The 19,337-nt window shown below is 40.2% G+C and overlaps 2 protein-coding genes and 1 long non-coding RNA gene across 9 annotated transcripts in view; 2 read left to right on the top strand and 1 right to left on the bottom strand.

The window, feature by feature from the left end:
• Positions 1-15,616, bottom strand: part of CPEB3 (cytoplasmic polyadenylation element binding protein 3) — a 95,818-nt gene extending 80,202 nt beyond the window's left edge. For 4 of the 7 annotated variants that reach the window (XM_054207212.1, XM_054207217.1, XM_054207213.1 and 1 more), the window contains exons 1-2: positions 9,824-10,001; positions 6,376-7,280 (exon numbers count right to left, since the gene is read on the bottom strand). In XM_054207212.1, the coding sequence (XP_054063187.1) occupies positions 6,376-7,280; positions 9,824-10,001 (1,083 nt within the window). Of the gene's footprint in view, positions 1-6,375; positions 7,281-7,507; positions 7,631-9,823; positions 10,002-15,016; positions 15,192-15,535 lie in introns of those variants that run through there. The other 3 variants (XM_054207216.1, XM_054207214.1, XM_054207215.1) reach the window with 3 other exon arrangements.
• LOC128911794 (uncharacterized) lies at positions 7,734-12,145 on the top strand. The gene is made up of 3 exons (XR_008467169.1): positions 7,734-8,151; positions 9,885-10,082; positions 11,293-12,145. It is a non-coding gene; the product is annotated as an uncharacterized LOC128911794 (long non-coding RNA).
• The window catches only part of MARCHF5 (membrane associated ring-CH-type finger 5), a 32,565-nt gene continuing 28,583 nt past the window's right edge, over positions 15,356-19,337 (top strand). The window contains exon 1 of the mRNA XM_054207220.1: positions 15,356-16,081. Coding sequence (XP_054063195.1) covers positions 16,038-16,081 — 44 coding nt within the window. The 5' untranslated portion in view covers positions 15,356-16,037. The remainder of the gene's footprint in view (positions 16,082-19,337) is intronic.

The raw sequence follows: 19,337 nt of genomic DNA, 5'->3' as shown, positions 1-19,337 counted from the left end.
TAACATATTACATGTTACTATGATAAAAGCAAAAACAAAATCAAAGCAGCATGCTTATTTTGGGAAAAAAGTGAAGTTTGTAAAGGCTTTTATTTCCTGTGGGAGTTTTTGCCACAATTTGGAATAATGTTTTGATTAAATTTCTAGGACAAGCATCTTTTATTTATGAATAGTATTTTCAAACTTGTAACACTATCTGAAGTGATCAGGAGGAAAAAGAAAAACAAAGGCCACAGAGCCTTAGAGCCTCTCTCAAAGGTCATCACTGGATAGTCTTGGTACGATGTTTTTCTCTTCAGCCTAATTTAAAAGTTTTTGAAAGCGCAGTAGTCTACCCAGTCCACACAAATTTCAGATGTATACAGTTTAAGATCACCATATAACCTCAAATTAGGCAGTGCCATCTTTTAGCCTCCCTTTGATATGCTTCAGACAGGTATCACTTATGAGCGACCTTAATGAAAGGAGAGCTATTTCACCAACTGCTAAGAAATGGAAATGTTCATCATCCACTCGGCAAACTCCTATTTTCTTCTTGAAAAAAGCACCTGGAACAGGAAAACATTACTTTTCCAGGTCTGTCTTCCTCTTACATTCAATTCATAAGAGCTACCTTTAGGCAAAAAAAATTGAAAACTGGGGATGATCCAAAAAGGGAAACAGCAAAATAAATTACCGTGCCCTTCACCTTCCCTTCTACACCACCTCCCAAAGGAAAGTCAGATGATGTGTTTGTCTAATCTTTAAGACAAAATTATTGATTCATTTTTCTATACTAGTATCTTTAATGATTTTAAGGAAGTCCTGCCTATATATGGAGTTGCTCAGAATATCAGGTGCATACTGAACTCACTCCTTTGCTCTACCTTCACTTACTTTGAGGGCTTACCTATGATTCAGTTGGTTACTTAAAAATCAAGACATCAATCAGTAAGTAATTAGTGATCAAATCATTATACTTCAAATATGAAACAGTTGTACTTTTTCTTCTGTACTGTTACTGAAAACAGACATTTAGAACTCAATCAAATTTAAAATCTAACAAAAATTGTAAAATACTTCACAACTACTAAGGCTAGAATGACATGTACTGCTTGTATCTGTTACGCTGGAAGACTCCTGAGATATCATGATATGTGTTCTCACATTTTAAGATTCAGAATCAGGCTATGTATTGTGCTAATTAGTAGTAACAACAGAAGCATGTAAGAAAGGAAAAGAGGGTGGGGGGGGAGAAAAAGAAAAGTGGACTAAGTTACTTCCACAACAACTAGGTCCTTTTCTTTTCTTTTTTTCTTTTTCTTTTTTTTTTTTGTTCATAAAGTTGCAGGATGCCAGTATTTGTATGTCATCATGTAAGAAAAATTAAGATTAGATGTTTTTCTTTTTCCTAAATGTTAAGAAATAGTTTTCAATACACCAGTAACACTAAGTACAGTTACCTACTAAACTGTCAAGAAGCTAGAGCCCAGAATATAAAATTTAGAATAAAGAAATACAGTGCTTTAAAAATTAATCTTCAAATAGACTTATTGCATACAAATATTTCTTGTTGGGGGGAAAAAAAAAAAAAAAATCAATCTTGATTTTAACAGACTTTAAAACAACAGTCACCAGAATGTATTAGTCAGTAAAACTCATTTACTCATAAATACAAAGCAGTATTTGTTACGCTCCTGTATGTTGCAATACTTGAACTTGGCTTAATTTAGTCATCATTTTTAATATACACAGACACATATATATATATATGAATATCCTAATATGCATTTCAGATTATTGTTGTGTTAAGAAACAAAACTATGACAAATAAGCTACAGCCAGTGCATTGCCCATGAAGAACTTAGCACAAACATTATAAAATTGAAGTCAATAGTGTATTTAATATTCTTTTCCCTCGGACTCAAAGACAAAAATTACTCTGCATTAGTTTACTGCATATGTGTGTATATTTATGTTTGTGTATGCACATAATTGAGTATCCATCTATATTGGCATGGAGAAATCTTCACAGGCCTGAAGAACTTCAAATGTTTAAAGAAAGCAGCTTCTTAAGGAGCAGTCTATTAATCATCAACCAAAAGTCACACTGGAATTATAAATATTATGCAGTGGCCATTCCCTTGTCCTTCATTTTGCTCAATAAACAACTACAGTGCATTTAGTACAACACATGACAAGGTACTTGTGCCTGCTAATGTATTACTAATTAGTGTATCTATATCTAAATGTATAATATATGTTCATTCATACAAACATATATTTATGCATAGATACTTACACACAAGCTCACTGCTTGTTTGGATTTGCATTTTTTAAAGTATGAAATATTGAAGTTATATATAATTTCTAAATTTAGTTTATAATTTTATCTGCGTCCAGACTAATTCCTATGGAAATCGATGAGGAAAAAACCAAACACCAAAACACCTCCCCCAAAAAACCTTTCTCAGCCTCCCTGCAAAAGATAGCATGTTAAAACTATCTTCATCCACAATAAATACCACCTTATTTATTTCTACTAGGAAAGTATTTATCATTAAAGCTGCCAAGAATGACTTGATATATGCCAGAACCTTCAGAGCACCAAACTGCTATGCATTTTTTAAACCTAAAACTTGCAATTGCGCATTTTTTATTGTTTCTAAGGAACATTACTCAGAAAGCAGCAAAACTTGAACAATTTCTGGGAAATTGTTTTAGCGTTGTTATTATTAAAAATCTACAGGACAGACTTCCTTAATTAGCATACTGGTGTCCAAACATTTAATTCTTTCTCTATCTTCTCCACTCTAAAGAGAATTTCTTATCCGTGCTTCCTCTCTATCTCAGGCACTATCAATCCTCCTGACCCCAAAAGCTGTGTCTCAGTATCTTCATATGGCCAAAAGAAATACACTATTTACCTGAGACAAGTGGAGGAAAAGAGAATTCTGGGAGGAGCTTAGAAGCATGAGATGACAATAGCTCTCTTCAAGCCCGATCACTCTGCTATAAAAAGGAACGGAATCATTGCCCAGGTCCCAGGGACAATCAGTTAATGCCAGCCTCCAATGCCAGGAATGAGGATCACCTAGCACAATGGCACAACACTACTGCTTGTCACATGACAATCACAACAGACGACCTCAGCCTGAACCACTCAGAAGCCAAAGAATATTCAGAAGAACAAACCGGCCACGTTTCTGTATTTCATATCTTGCCTTGTTGCACATTTATTCCTGTGATCTTATCTCCAACTCTTATTTGCTACAATACATTTCATTCCAGACTGATTGCTTCTTTTCTTTTCCAACTATCACCTTTGTTTCTTTCATTTTTTTTTTTTTAGAGTGCAATCAATTTTCCTCAGTAAGTATATGAAAAGTCTCCTCCAAAGCATTTTTAGCTGCCTTTCAACACCAATCACAAGGCAGACACCAACAGAATTCCTACCAATTGATACTTTAAATGTTCTGATACGTTCTGCAGCACAGCTTCTTGGGACTGGTGTCGATTGGTTTTGACACACAAGGTGCACTAATGCGTTACTCAAATTCAAAGATGAAGATGTCTAGCATATTGCTTTATATACATGTTCTTAAGAGAAACATTTTCAAATTCAACATTTTTTCTAGAAGTAGATATATCAGCAGCTCACTATCAGCTGTCTTCAAATATTACAGACCCAGAACACAACCCTTGATTACAGAAGTTTTCTGCTTAAAATTTTTGATCACTGCAAAGACCTGAATTAAAAAATGGGTAGCAGTGAACATTTTTTTTTTTTAACTTAGAACATCTTGAGCTTCATATCTTTTTAAGGAATTGATCAAATATAAACCACAAATTAAAAAAAAATATAATCTCAACATAAGAGAAAAGAATGGGTTAGCACAAAGCACTTACTAACGTGCATTAATGTGATGCTAGCAAGTTTACTGAAAGACATTTCTGCAGCAGATCAAAAATGCTCAGTTATGAAGGGTGGCAGATGTACATGGATAAACCTGCCAGAATTACTTGATAGTGCTGACAATGCTGACAAGCAGAACTTACTGTGTCAACCGTGTCAACATATTGCCCAATTTCGGGGAAGAGGGAGGGTGTGTGTGTGCAAGAAAAAAGGCAACCAGAACCCAGGCAGCAAATATTAAACTCTCATATGAATTTGAATTTCATTTTTATCAATGTAACTAAACAGTTGCCTCCTATTGATGGTTTCAAGTATGGTTTCAAGACTACTTTGGCAATTTTTTAAGTATAGGAGCAATCAATATTAACCCAGATTACAATCTTGTATGCAAAATTCAGCAGCTTTTATCAAAAAGACCCTAATAGGAAAAAAAAAAAAATACAAATTTTCTGAGTCTCTGAAATCAGACTGTTATTCCAGCTGGTGCTGAGAGTAGTCTAAGTATTTGCTTTCATCTGAACAGGAAAATACCAGGTTAAATTCACAGGAAAATAATAAACTTTCCAAATTTACATATTGGCTAATACCTTAGCTTATCAAAACCTTAATTCTAAAATCAAAGGAACTGTGTTTTAAAACATTTATCTACGTTTTTTCCTAGTGATAACTAAAATACCTGCTAGTTTTAATTGTGACAATTTACAGTCACAGTAATAAAGTTGTGTAGTCATTAAAAATGTATCTCACGAACCAAACCACAAAAATAAGACCATTTACTGTTGTTTTCCTTATTAATTCAAATTAACCTGAATTTGTAATCTCTTACATGTAGACAATTTAAATAAAAGAATAATTATAAATTTAAACACATTTCCCACTCCTAAATAATGACTGGGAGCTATATTCACTAGCTTTTGTGTTGCTGTGCTCGTGCAACATAGTAGTTTCACCAGGCATATTGTGTCTAAAGTATAATCTTTCTCCAGACTTCAGTGCTACGGAGACATTGACCAGCAGTTCACCAGAAGCCACTCCGCCTTCATTGAGGGTAGCCAATAAAAAATTAGCAACTCTCCCTTTAAACAGAATGAAGCAGCAAAATGAAATTTCAGAGCTGACTATAAGGTGCCCTCTTTGAATGGGACTGGAAAGTGCACAGGAATGCATATATTTTACTTCAACAATCTCTTAAAGTCATGGGGGGGCGACTGTTTGATTTTTATATTTTTTTTTACTTTGTTTCTAATACTAAGTGTCAATCTAGATTCTATTCTTACCATACTGATAAGTTAAAAAATGTTTGAGACTTCATACTTTGTTGAGAAAGCAATTACCTAAAGAGAAAGCATACATGAATAATTTCTCTGTGTTTCAAAACAGAAAATTTAGATCTATCCAAGACTAAAAAAGCTAACCTAGAAGAAATCTGAGATTCACTTCACCTTATATAGATATAGCCACAAGTGTATGCTCTGCTTTTTTTCAACTTAAAATGGATTTCACACCATGACAGGTTTCATTCTGCATTAAAATTGCAAATCTTCTATGTGGCCCAGTTTCAGCTGCAATTGATCTGCTTTGTCGTCATAGATTAAAAAAAAACAGCGAAGGGCACTGCAGCTTTAAATATTTCAGAGCTATGTAGCTAGTAAATAGACTCCATTGCAATATGGCTCTGAAGGTCGTGTCCTATTGTCTCTTTTCTCTGCAAATATTTTGAACAGCATAAAATGGTTTATTTTATACAATACCTCCCTGCCATTTCTAAATCATGTCAATTGTATTAGGCATTTCCTTGCTGGAAAGGACAGATACGCCACTCTTTCCATACACACCCACGCTGCTTCTAGATGTATTCAAAACGTCCACTGTGAATATAACAGCAGGGTGTACATATCAGATGTATACAGCTTTTGAAATGTGTACCTTATGCGAACAGACTCCCCGTTAAATCCCACCACAACATAAGGACAATTAGTTATTTCAATGGTGATAAAATAATTAACTGGATTTCAGGTCAAGAAGCATCTTTGGTTAAAATTAACATGCCAGTTAGAAAACTGAAGCCAGCAATTTTAACGTCTCCTGTTTCTCATGTAGAGAAGAATAGGAAAAAAAATTATCACACGCACAGCACCAACAGACTGTAGTCTGCCTAACCTGTTTTTCATGAAGGAAGGCTACTACCTTTTGAATGCTAAAAAAACCCCAAAAACACAACAACAAAAAAATAAAACCCCTGTCACATTTAAGAATAAGTTACAAGAAAAATAAGACTGTAAACCTTAAGCCAGAATTTGAAATCTTTGTGTATGTACTCCCTAGGATCAACCCCACTCTTTCATATAAGGTGACTATTCAATGCAAATACGAGTTATGGAGATGCCTCTCAGATAGAACAGTAACAAGAAATACACCCCTTCAAAAAATACAACTTTGTGACAGCTGTCACCATGGGGAAGGTGCATGTAGTCATTTACCTGAAAAGGCAACAGATTGTTGCCATTGTCCGTCCTGAACGCGTTGTCTTCCATCCAGGATTTGGGGGTTAAGGGTGCAGCCCGTGGGAACTTCGGAGGGGCAATGACATTGCTGGAGAACGGTTTTTTAAGGGGTGAAATGGGATTGAGGGGGGAGGGTACACCGACCCCCACTCCCACACCGACCCCCACTCCAACTGCCCTTCGAGGGTCCCTACCAGCCTGCAGCCCACCCCAAGGGTTGGAAGGTGTACTCCAAGCCGCATTTTGATGGTTATTCCAGCTGGAGGAGGAGGAAGAAGAGGCAGAGGAGGAAGACGGTTTGCTGGTCATGATGGGCTGATGGCTGTAAGCAGCATTTCTCTGGGCGAAAGGTGCCTGATTAGGGCTTACAGGTGACCTCCGCTGCTGCTGCTGCTGAGCTTGCTGCTGCTGCTGTTGATGTTGGTGGTGTTGAGTCTGAGCTAGGCCAATTTGAGGCGAGAAAGTGCCACCAAATACAGGGTTGACATGGTGTGGAAAATTCTGGAAAAGCATTGTCCCATTGACTGGAGTAATCCCTTGGAAAAAGCTATCATCCACCGTGTTTGTGGTCCCTGTAGACCAGGTGCTGCCGAAGGAGGGAGACAAGGAGGTGCCGGCTGCAGGTTCTTGTTGAGGCTGGTGAAAGCTCAAGCCAGGCAAAATGGGAGACTCCATCTGCATCTTCTCCTTGCTATTTTGGGAAGGAGCCGATGTGCCGATACTAGTCACTGAACTGTTGTCTTCTGGTTTGGGTGTCTCCGACGAGATGGGTGTAGAGGGGGCTTCTGCTGAGTTTGGATCTTGCTGCTGCTGCTGCCGCTGCTGCTGGGGCTGGGCTTTGCTTTTGTCCATCAGTAAATCATCCTGCATGGTTTGCGCAGCTGAAACAGTAGGGGAAAAAACCACAAAGACAGATTATTAACATTGTCATTCATACCACAAACCAGGCTGTTTTAATCATTTGCCGGCCAAAAATCTCGTCCTATTGCTAGTGCTATGCTACAGCAAGTTGCGAGGCAAACCCGTAATCTTCCCCCTCCCCCATTTAGGAATATGTAACCTTTGATCGAGCTAGATTGCCTTTAAAATATATTTTAAGATGCTTCACCCTTTTTGATGCCTTGTTTCCCTTCAGTCTAAATGAGAGATGTGCTTATAGGGCAGAGATATACAGCAATTTCGCCACGTCTCTTTTCTCTTACACCGGAACTCAGAGCTCTCACCCTGCAATGAGAAACTGATTCTGGTTCCTGTTTTTCCAAGCACCCTCCTCCTCCTCCACCTCCTCCCCCTGGTTATTTGCATACGTCAATAAATACTGCTGCGTCCTTCAGCAAGGTTAAAAAGACACCAGTCTTCGCTCTTCTCCACCCCCTTTTCTACTAGCGGACCTTTAAAGGAGCCGGGTACCGATTTTCCTTAATTAACAAACAAGCTTTCCATTATTGCAGTGTATCAGAGAGAAAGCACACACGACATCTCGCACGGCAGCAGGAGCGGTTCTTCGCTGCACCAGCCCTTTTCTGGCCTTTTTCTGCCGCGCAGCTTGGCCGCTGGCTGCGGGCAGGAGACGCGATCGCAGGGACCGGGAAGCGGCGGCGGGGGGGGGAGCAGAAGGGGACACGGAACGGGGGGAACGAGGAGACACTCCATGTACAAAGCCACCCACGGGTGTTAAGATTTGCCTTCAGTGACCTTATGATCTTTCCGTGTAAAACGCTATTTTACATCAAAGCAGCCCTTTGCTTCATGGTATTTCTACTCGCTACATTTCTCTACATATGACATCATCAGTAATTTGTTCACTGGAAAAAAATAAGGTCAAAATGAGCGTATCTGGGAGGTATTATTAGACTATGAGGTTTCTGATGCTTTCACAATGAAAAATAAAAATGGGGCAATTTGAAATATCTAAAAATATAGACACGCCACATTTTAAAAGCCATCTTTACATGCACAAGACAAAGACTAGTGATGCAAATTATTTGCTAAACCAATACATAAGTTTACACTTTAAAAAGTAAATGTACGTAGAATGGTTGAGTCTGATATCTGCAAGAAATGGTGCTTCATATGAAATAGGACAGATCATATACTTTGATTGTTATTTTGAAACACAACAGTACCAATGCATACACAGACATCAATGAACAGCAATTGTATGAAACTAGAACCTCCACAGACTTTTTGCAGACTTTTAGTCAATTGAGAAGATTGTTCTAAATCTCATAAGTATTTTAAATGAGCCAAAAATCACTTACTTTAATTGAGTAACTATGTCAAAAATGGTCATCACTGATTGCATTTCTATTGAGTTAATCAGATGACATGTACATTCATAAGATTGCATTTTTTTAGGACTATTATTTTAATGTAACAAAGTAAAGTTAAGCCAAATCAATTAACTGTTAAAGAAAGGTGGCAAAGAGTGAAACTGACAACCCTTTCCTTTCTGACATCAACCGTTTTCAGATGGTCCATGCATATCTTTCACTTTTTTTTTATTTCTTTCTTTTAAATCTCTTCTGAGCCATACACACACTTTTTAGTTAAAAGGACAGGTTTCTGCTATCCATTAAGTTACTGCTCATACTCCCTATTAGTTACCTGTTCAATAAGTTAACTGAACATCAAGGGTTCATGAACAGACTGTACAGCGAGACAACATTAAGGCAAGTTCCTAAGAAGGATGAGTAAACTATTGCACCTGTAAAAGCAGCTCTGCTGCTGGGGGTGCAGAAAACCTTGCAAGGCAGTTTAAAGCAATACTGCAGTAAGCCATAATATACCGAGCTTTGTGTAGCCTTCTATTAGCTTCATTTCTATCAAAATCACTATTACTCCTAAGGCTACATAAAATTACTGATGACTCCACATTAGAGAAAGAAAAAAAATTATATTTATCCCTCCCCTGGTTCTGAGCTATCAGTACAAAAATATATCTAGAGAGAAAAACACAGCAGCTGAAATGTTAAAATTCTGTCGTCAATAAAGTATATTTAAATCACTTAGTCACCAGGTTATCTATAGTGGCTAGCACAGCAGTTGCTTCAAATATGTACCTTGACTTTGATAGTTGTTTTTGAACTTTATCCTAAGGACTGTAACCACAGTCATTTTCACATTGCTTCTTAAAGGTAAAAATCACTGCACAATTCAGCCCTCTTGTCAAGGTCAAGACCTACCTTTAGTGAATGAAGCCAGTCTGAATGGAAAAACACTGGATAATAAATGACTTGGAAAGACAGGCCAGCCAATGTCTAATGTTGGACTAATATGCAGTACCTCTTGATTATTTGCTGGTGTAAGTATTTGTACAAATTTACAATCCAGTACAGGAAATCTATAACCCCATAGCAATACCAGCTCCGTTTGCATGCAGTAACCCACGCAGTCAACACAGAAATTTTTAAGGAACAGTTACCTTTGGATTTTCTGTACTTAAAGATCAACAAAATGACAGTATATTTATTTTCTTCTTTCAGGTTTGGTATATGACCAATAGTCGACCACTCTGGCAAGAGCACTTTGACAACTGGAAGCTTTCCGCGCATGCTCTCCCAAGGAATCATGGGGTTTGAAGTCTTATCTATAGATGGCATTTCACTGCTGCCTACCCTGAAAGGAACAGGGCTCTAAAGGAAAACAAAAAAACCAAATACGTGTACAGTCCCTCTTTCCAGGTAAAATTGCTGCAATCTGAATCACCAGCTCTGAGAAAATAAATATCTGTCCGATTGAGCTGAAAGTGAATAATTAAGTAAGAGCTTTTAACAGTTTAATTTATAAACCCAGATCAAATAGCTGCCTATTCAGAACAATCACTAGACAAATAAATAGTTCTAGTATTTCCAAACTTCCTTCCAAACTCCAAACTTCTAGTATAAAAATAATCTCATACAGGCTATAAAATATAAAGCTGATACAAAGGAGACTGTATCATGTTACTTAGACGAAGAAAATATTAAATAATCACCTGTCATAATTTCTAAAAACATTCTGAAACTCAAACACAAATAGGTTGAGCATGAAAATTTAAAACAAATCAAAATCAGCATGTAGGCAAAAAGTTGTACTATTTGAATAGGTTCCAATTTCCAAGTTACTACCTTTTCATTACTGAGTTATTGTTACTACACTGAAAATTTTACCAAAAAAATAAGCTACTCAGAAAAAAGGGAAGGTGCAAATTTTACTATTTAACATTCAATCTACCCTGTGTGATGTGGTTCCATGTTTCAACTACCTCCCTTCCACTACCCACTGTCCACATATCTCCATATCAATACACAGCCTGACAGGAGTTCCTCTCATAAGATACTACTATTTTGACAATTGATGTAGGTCGGGTAAAGTTTTCAGAATTTTGTTTAGCGGCACTTGTGTTCTGTCTTATACTGGTCCATGAATTGTTCTGGGTAATTATTCATAATACTAATTATTTAGGACCAAATACTAATGCTTGTATAGAAATTACATAGCTGAAATCATAAGTGTGAAAATGTCAGTGTTTAATAAAATTGCAGGCTGATTTTTCAAAGGATGAAATATGCATAACTTTATGGGTGAAAGAGAGATGACTAAAGCTGAAAAAGATAAATTAGGGCAGTTGAAAGTGAGTTGCTAAAATACTTGTGTCTCTGCTTTCTACAGTCTGTTTTTGTTGGACTGCATGATCTGCCTGCCTTAAATCAATGCTGTAATTAAGAGTTTCTCAACACTTGCTCTAACCTGTTTGTGCTACTCTGAATCATTACGGGCAGGAAAACTACTTTCTTACAGCAGATGAAAATGCCTCATTTGTTGAAATACCCCAGTGAGCACAAGCCTGGCTCTAGGCATTCTATACCCCTCCTTTATGTCCCTGTTTACTTCTGGGTTATTGCTTTTCAGATGATTTGAGGATTCATGTGGAAGGGACCACACCCTTGCTGTCAGTTCTTCCCAGGAGACAGCTTCACTTTGCAGATCAATTATCAAGATAAGGAGAGTGGTCATTATGATATTTACAAATGGAGAAGCACTCCAGAACCAAAGAAAATCTGGATGTAAAGACAGTTTTTGATCAACTAGCCGTTAGAAGAAAAACATTTTTTGTTTCTACCAGCCAACTCTTCTGTAACTGGAACTTAAAGGATAGTAACAACAGCTGTATCAGAACACAAGAGTTTAATTCAATCTGGTATCCAAATTACTTATCCTGGGCCAGTTCCAAAGAAACAAATGTAAGAAGGGCCCAAATAAGCCTTGCTAACTCAATTAACATTGTATTGAGTGTATTTTTATTTTATGAAATTCATTATGAAGCAATGTAAGCCTACTATGACTAATAAACCATGCTAGTCTTTTTTCCAGAAAGTGAATATTCCAACTAGCTTGAAGGTTAAAATGAAGATTTATGTTACTGAAAAAATGAGTTGTATTGTAGAAACATTTTTCTCAGTGTAGATTTGTTTCATTTTAGCTTAATTCAGGGCTACCTGTCTTTTTAAAGATGGAACCAAGTAGACAAAAAATGCCTAATTGATCTTGTAATTTGATTTTACATATTACTACATAGCAGTTAAAATGCAGTTTTGCCAAAATAGAATACTTTCATCTTGCCAGATTACTGAGCTTTGTTGAAAACAGTGAATAATTCCAACAGTCTTAATGTTGTCAGATCAAAAGAACTGTATTAAGGTACTGCTTCTTCGTTATTTGGCCTCTTTTTGAGGCTTTGCTGAAACAGTCGGATAAATATTTAATATACCTCCATATTATTCTTACAGTAATGGCTTGTCAACTTCTTTATTAAGCTTAAATCTGTATAAATTTGTTATCAAACAATTTAGAATTTTAAAAGTTGATTTTTTGACATAAATCTGAGAGCCAAATTTAGGGCTCAATTTTAAGCCCTAAACAGCTTACATTGGTTTTGGTGATTTTCATTAAGTTCTGTACTTGCCTGGAAATGTGCAGTTTTACTTAATTCAAAATGGCTGCCATCTCCAGTTAGTATCAGTGAGGCTGAACTCAGTCGAATCTCAATTAGTAGCAATCATTTTCCCTCACTTTACAGTGGTGAAAGGAAGTCTGTTCTCAGGAGAGTTCTCTCTGGGCTCAAATGCAGCTACTACCAGGTGAACATAAGAGGGGACAGAGTGAAACAGTGCAATGAACATCATGGAGACAGAAGAAAGGAACAAAGACGAATCTACTAGGGGATGATACGGTAAGGAATAGTTTAAAAAATGAAAAAACTGCAAGAGGCAACCTGAGATTTACAGTGAAAATTGCCAATGCAGAGAAGGAAGCATAAAGAATAAAAAGTGGAAAGAAAATTAAGAGAAAAAGGCGATGAGGGATAGTGAATTGAAGGAGGAGATTGTTGGGGAAAATAAAGCAAGCATTTGAATAGAGCAGCTGCATATCCAGTCTTGTTCAGGGGAAGAGATGAGGATGGAATGACAACTCTTGCTCTGTCAGGGAATAAGGAGGTTTTTTTCTCAAATTTAGAAACAGTTGGTTACATATGTACTTTAGGATTACACTTTGATTCTGAAAAGAGCAGACAAATGGAGAACACATACCCCAAGCTGTCCAACAAATTCCTGAACAATAAAAAGGCACATATTAGTTTTTAAATTTCAGGATCTTTAAGCTATTTGTAGGATGTTAAGAGGTCTGCCATTATACAACCGTAGAACAGTTTGGGTTGGAAGGGAGCTTTAAAGGTCATCTAGCCCAAACCCCTGCAATGAGGAGGGACATCTTCAACTAGATCAGGTTGCTCAGAGCCCCGTCCAACCTCATCTTGAATGTTTCCAGGGACGGGGCATCTACCACCTCTCTGGGCAAGCCGTGCCACTGTTTCACCACCCTCATCGTAAAATATTTCTTCCTTATGTCCATTCTAAATCTACCCTCTTTCAGCTTAAAACCATTACCCCTGTCCTACCATGTTTTTATGTATCCTATGTTTTTATATTTCATGGCGGGGGTGGGGAGCGGAAGGTTCAAACCTACCAAGTGTTCACTATTTGACCTGACACTCAAGTTTTGTCCGGTCTTGTCATCCCTCCCTGTGCCAGTGGTAGAGTAAAGCAGCCACCTTTGTCACAGAATGTTCTTCAGCCTCAAATGGTAGCCAAGTGATCCTGGGTTCTGGTTACATTTCTTCAGGTAAGTATTGTTCACAGCCATTATTACTCATCATGACCTCATAGCTTTATCCTAAATGACAGGCAGCTACTATATCCTTCCCACTCCAAAGCAAAAATACAGAAGTTGCACAAATTACACAATTGTAGGAATAAAACCAGCTTCCCATTTGAGAATAAATATATAAAACCTAAGCATTTGGCTCATCTAGCAATCAGTGTTCTGGCCAATAGGCAGTGCACTTACTCCAGACCAAAATTAGGAACGAGAAACTCTGATATCTAATATTGCTCTTATGTTTCATGAACAGCTGTAATTGGGACAGTGTGCATTAGGTTCTCTTCCAGGAAGTCATGCCCATATGGTTTACTCAGGCCACTGCACATTCAAGACTTCTCAGCAGTGCAAGCAAAACCGAATTTTACTGTCCCAAGAATAAGCACAAAATAAATTTTCTGGGACAGGATGTCAGCATGATGCCTTCTTCCTACTTGCTTCTATACATACTTCCTGTAAAGAACATTTACATCACTGTAACTACTTTAGCATTCGTGTTTATGATATTTGTAGCAATTAGAAAATAAACAACACCTTCCCTACTCTATACATATAATACAACTTAGAAGTCCAAGCCTGGATATGTTAAACACAAATGTATACAACACTTTTCTCTCAACAAAGACTCTAAAAACCAGACTGATTTTTCCCTAGCTAAGGCAGCACAGTCAAAGAATCTAGTATATCAATTAAAGTCTCCTTCCTATTCTACCAGATCTCTATACTCATGTATATCCACCATGCAAATGCTACTTGGCTCAACCAAAACCAGACGTAGGTTGAGGCAGCTGTACAGTGGTGGGGTTAGCCCATAAATTACTACATTGTACAGCAACTGCAGTATAACAAAGTTGTAATTTACACAAAGTATCACAGATTAGTTACATGTAATAAAACTTATTACAAGAGCTATTTATTAAAAAAATACCTACATATATACTCATATATAACCTGAAAAGGATAATTCAAAGTTGATCTTTACTAACCAACCTTCACAAGAATCTGGAATGTCACAACTGCCTCTGGAAACTAGGATCTTGCCCTTTGCTTGGGGAACATGACATTATGCAGAACCTTTACACTCATGCAAATAGACTTGGACTAAGGCATAGGAGTGGGAGACAGACACCCATAGATAAATGGGAAGGCAACTTCTCTCCGGCTATCCACCTCTTTGTTCAAAAAAGGCTCTTCAGCTTCTAAATTATCAGTTTCACAGAAAGCGATAGTCTGTATTGACTTCAGGACGTACAATAAGTTTTAAAAGCACTTTAGAAGGATTTTTTCCTGTCAGGAAGCACGCCTACAAACAGAAATGAGAGCCTTGTCGTTACCACCGGCCATCCCACGCCTCACCCCACTTGCGCACAGAAGCCAGCGGCCACCAGGCCTCCGTCGAGCGCGAAGGGCCACTTACAAGGGCGCCGGGTGCTTGTCCTTGTCATTGCCAACAGGCCCACAGAGACGGATTAATTTCCCTTCCGCCGTACCAGCCACCGGCGGCCTGGCCGGGGCAGGCACCTGGCAAGGTCCCCTCCTCCCTCAGGCCCCTCCACCCCAAGGGCAGGTCCGGGGGAGGTCGGCCGCGCAGGGGGCGGGAACCACCTGCACCTGTTCGTCAGGCGAGGGAATGGTGGGGGTGCGCAGGAGGGTGCTCCTCCTTCCCTCCCTCCGCCCGTGAGGCGGGACGGCCGGCGGCGGCAGCAGCAGCAGCGCCGCTCCCCTCACCGCGGAGCCAACGGAGGACCGTCAACGGTCGCTGCGCGAGGAGGAGGGCGGTGCTACCAAGGCCCTTCCCGCTCCCCCACCCCTCCAGGCCCTCAGGGGGGAACCTGGGCGGCGGCGGGCGGGGCGGCAGCCACTGCGGAGGGCGCGGGGCCGGGCCGGTGTCTGACCTTCCCCCCGCAACTCCCCGCAGGCCACCGCGCTCCCCTACCTGCCCCACCCGCGGTACTGGGCAGCGGCTACACGACGGCAGTGAGAAAGAGCCCGGAGGGGAGAGGGCAGGGGGCGGGGTGCCCCGCCGGACCTTTAAACTCCCGGCGGCGGCGGTGGGACTACACTTCCCGGCGAGCCGCAGGGCCACGGCCCCTGCCCCGGCGCAGGCGTGCTGCGGCGAGTGGGGGGCGGTGACGGACGCTGCGGCCGTGCTCAGCAGTGACCTCACAAAGGCGTCGCGGCCGACTCTCGCCCCTATAGCCCGGCGGCCCAGGCTGCGCAGCTTCTGCCCACGGCTCCGTCCTGCCTCAGCGACCGGCCCTCCGCCGCGTCCCCGCCCGCCGAAGGAGGGGCCGCCCTGCGGGAGGGCGGTTTCGCTGCCTTTCCCCTCGCTTCCCTGCTTCCACCGCCGCACGCGTGACGCGCGGCTTTGTCGGTGCCGGGGCTGCCTTTGTCAGGCTGAGGGCCTTTGGCTAGGCCCGCCCCTCTTCCCGGGAGCCATGTCCGAGCAGACGGGCTTGGCCCTGCCGCAGACCATGGACAGGTATGGGGACGGCCCGGTGCTGGGGCACAGTGCGGGGTAGGCGTGTGAGCCCCCCGCGTCTCCCGGGCCGCTCGTGGGGGTGGCTCCTGGCTGCCTCCGGCCTGTTTCGGGCCGCGGAGCGGGCTGTGGGGTGCCGCTGCCGTGCGGAGCCCCCGCAGCCGTGTCTGGCGGGGGCTGGGGTGGCTGAGGCGCGGTGGGACAGGGCCTGGGCCGGTGTCGCGGGTCCGGTTTCAGTTTTTGGCTTCTGGAAAACTTTGTTGGTGCGGGAGAAGTCGTGGAAGCGCAGCGGTAACTCATCGGGCAGCAGCGCGGTCGGTGCGGCGGTGTGCGGGTTGTAGAAGGATGGCTCCGGCGGCATTGGGCAGGAGGAGGTGTGTCCGGCCGGACACGGGGTTTGGGGAGAGCGGTGGAGGTCTGCAGGAGGCTGTCCGCCTTCTGGGGGTCTGGGAGAAGCTGGAATGGAAAAGCATAGACGTGCACGTAAAATAAGGCACCAAAAGACGACTAAAGCTTAACCGCTTTTGTGCGTTTTGTTGCTGGTTTTACGGTCTTTGAAGAAAGTCTACAATTGCTTTTTGGAGTGTTGTTAAAAAGTACAACTTTTAAAGTACTTTTACCTAAATGTGCAGAAGGAAAGACGCTTACTAACTCTTAAATTATTTTCATTACACTTATTTTCTCTTTATGCTTTTATTTGAATACGTAGCACTTTCACCCCGTTGTACTGAGGGCTTAAGATTCCTTATGTGTAATTTTGAGTCATCCAGGAAGCCCTTAAGACCCACGCCTATAAACAACAAAAGCATATTGATAGCCTGTTATTGCAGGAGTTGTGATAGCCTGCTGTCTCAGAAGGTGGGGACCCAAAAGGAATCAGGCTTCTATTGATGAACCTGTGGAGCTTTCATTGTAAGGCAGCAAAAAAAACCCCAACACCTGCCCCCCCCCAAAAAAAAACCCCAAAAAACCAACACACCTGGTGTTTTTCTCCTTTCCAGGTCACCTCTAAGGAAAGAGGATTTAGCGAAATACGGGCTGTCATCAGGCAAGTGATGGAGATATAAATGATGTGAGGCAGGGACAGAACTTGTGCAGCTTGGATGGCGAGGATAAGTTTGAGTATGATGTAGAAAGAGGATAAAAGTGAGTTGGGGAGGAATAGAGAGAAAGTTGTCTCTGTTTTAAAAAAACTGAAGAAGTGAGAGATGACAATGGGACGATTTAGGTTATGATTTAGAACAATGCTTGTCAAGGAGGCTGGCAGTCAGGAACCATAGGTGCGTTTCCAAGAAGTAACAGGAAGGAGGTAGATTTCTAGAAATACTATCAGGAAAGTATTCAGTTTGATACACTTCCTGTGAACGTAGGCAATAAAAGGTAACAGTTAAGGAAGACAAAAAGAATTGGGAGGACGATGATAGAACTATTGTGCAGGAGGGGGAAAAAAAAGGAAAAGATCAGGAAGTGTGTTGCAGAATCAACTCCTCTGAAACTAAAAAAATCTCATCTTCATCCTGAAATTTGTAGTGGAATAATGTATAATATTTTATGGTTTTGAGTCCTAGGAAACCGTGATATTCTTATTGGATTCCCTACTGTCTATGGCTGTTATATCATACCATGAAGTCCTAATTCACCCTTTTGGGAAGTGGCTGTAAGGTGGTGTTTCTAGTCTGTGTTGTGAACAACTGTTAAATTAAACAGTTAATTAAAAAAAGGGAACTTAGTTAACTATTGGCCAACTCAGTTTACTGTTCTTCAATTGTTAGATATAATGGATATGTAATGTTATACATTTAATATTTTATCCTTTCAACTTTGTGAAACTGTAATTTCTATTTCTGGCCTCTTTCAAAGACTTTTTTCAGTAAACTTGAAGTAACAGAGTTGATATCATTTAAAACAATTGGAAGTGTCCCTGGCTTCCTTAATAAGGACAGTGAAGAAAAATTTTACATACCTAGGTAGCAATAAAGGAGGTATGAAGAAAGGCTGTGGCTTTCATACAAGAATTTATTTGGCTCAGTACAGGAAACTTTAGAAACGTAGTGTGAGAAGTGGTGAATGGAGGGGTAAGAAGGAGCCAAAATATTTAGGGTTTGAACTTAATTTACAGTGTAATACAATACCAATAGAAGGATTTTGGAGTAACCAAGACATCAAAATGCCGTCAGTGCAAATAATTTTTTGGTTACATATTGGGTTTATGGAGCAGAGTTACCCTGGAAGAAACCAATTTTCATTCATCTCTTATTTCTGAAGGTCATACATAACTGTTTTCATGTTGTATGTAGCGATGATCAAGATAACACATTAGGGGATGTAACCTGTAGATAAATCATCTGTAGGGATTCTGAGGGGTTGAAATGCCTCTACTATCCTGTTATCTTTATTGCTAGTGACAGTTGTTTTCCTGGGTAAAAGGAAAAAGTACATATGCAGAAGCTTAAAAGTAACTGTCAATGGATTACAACTTAACACATAGCACATACTTTAAAATCAGATTTGGGTCTCTTAGTGAAGGTTGCAGAAAATAGCTTTTCAGTTAAATTGATTCTAATAGTTAAGCCATTAGGAGGGAATAAATAGGGTTTTCTTTTGTGTCCAGTACCTAGGTGGTCACACAGAGAGTCGTGATGTGCTGTTGTATCAGGAGTAAGGTATTGCTGCAGATCTGAATGTATGCGCTGCTTTGTATACAAGGGTCAGAGCTCTTATAGCAAGTTCTTTAATTATGCATTTGTGAGAGCAAATGGTTGGCTCCTTCTCTTGACTCTTAGACTGTACATCTGTATTACTTACAGTTTTGTGGGGTTTTTTCCTTAATAAAGCAATTTAGATTTCTCCAGTGTAAGGAGCGTCTTGAGAACATCTCAATATTGTTGCCTGGGATTAATCTTTCTTTTATGTATTTTGTGCTCCATCCTTCTTTATTTTCCCCGCATAATTTCAGTCTGGAAGCAAACCACGTGTTTGTAACAAAGAGGATAAATAGCTGTTAAGGTGTGAGGAGTTTATTACTTGAAATTTCTAGCTAAGGATTTTATACTTGCCTGAATGACTGGCTAGAGCATAGATACAAGAAGCATGAGAAGTAGACATGACCATGAAGTGACACTACGTTCTAGAGTTCTGTCATCTGCAGCATTTAGGAAACTAATTCAGATGATTATCATGACCCTTTCTGGCCTCAAAATTGGAATTTCCATCCCTCTTGTCATTTTTTTTTTTCCTTCTAGCTCATGTTTAAATAACA

The sequence above is a fragment of the Rissa tridactyla genome, chromosome 6 (assembly GCF_028500815.1).
Source record: "Rissa tridactyla isolate bRisTri1 chromosome 6, bRisTri1.patW.cur.20221130, whole genome shotgun sequence".
Classification (NCBI taxonomy): Eukaryota; Metazoa; Chordata; class Aves; order Charadriiformes; family Laridae; genus Rissa; species Rissa tridactyla.
This window is presented reverse-complemented; position numbering and strand designations above follow the sequence as displayed.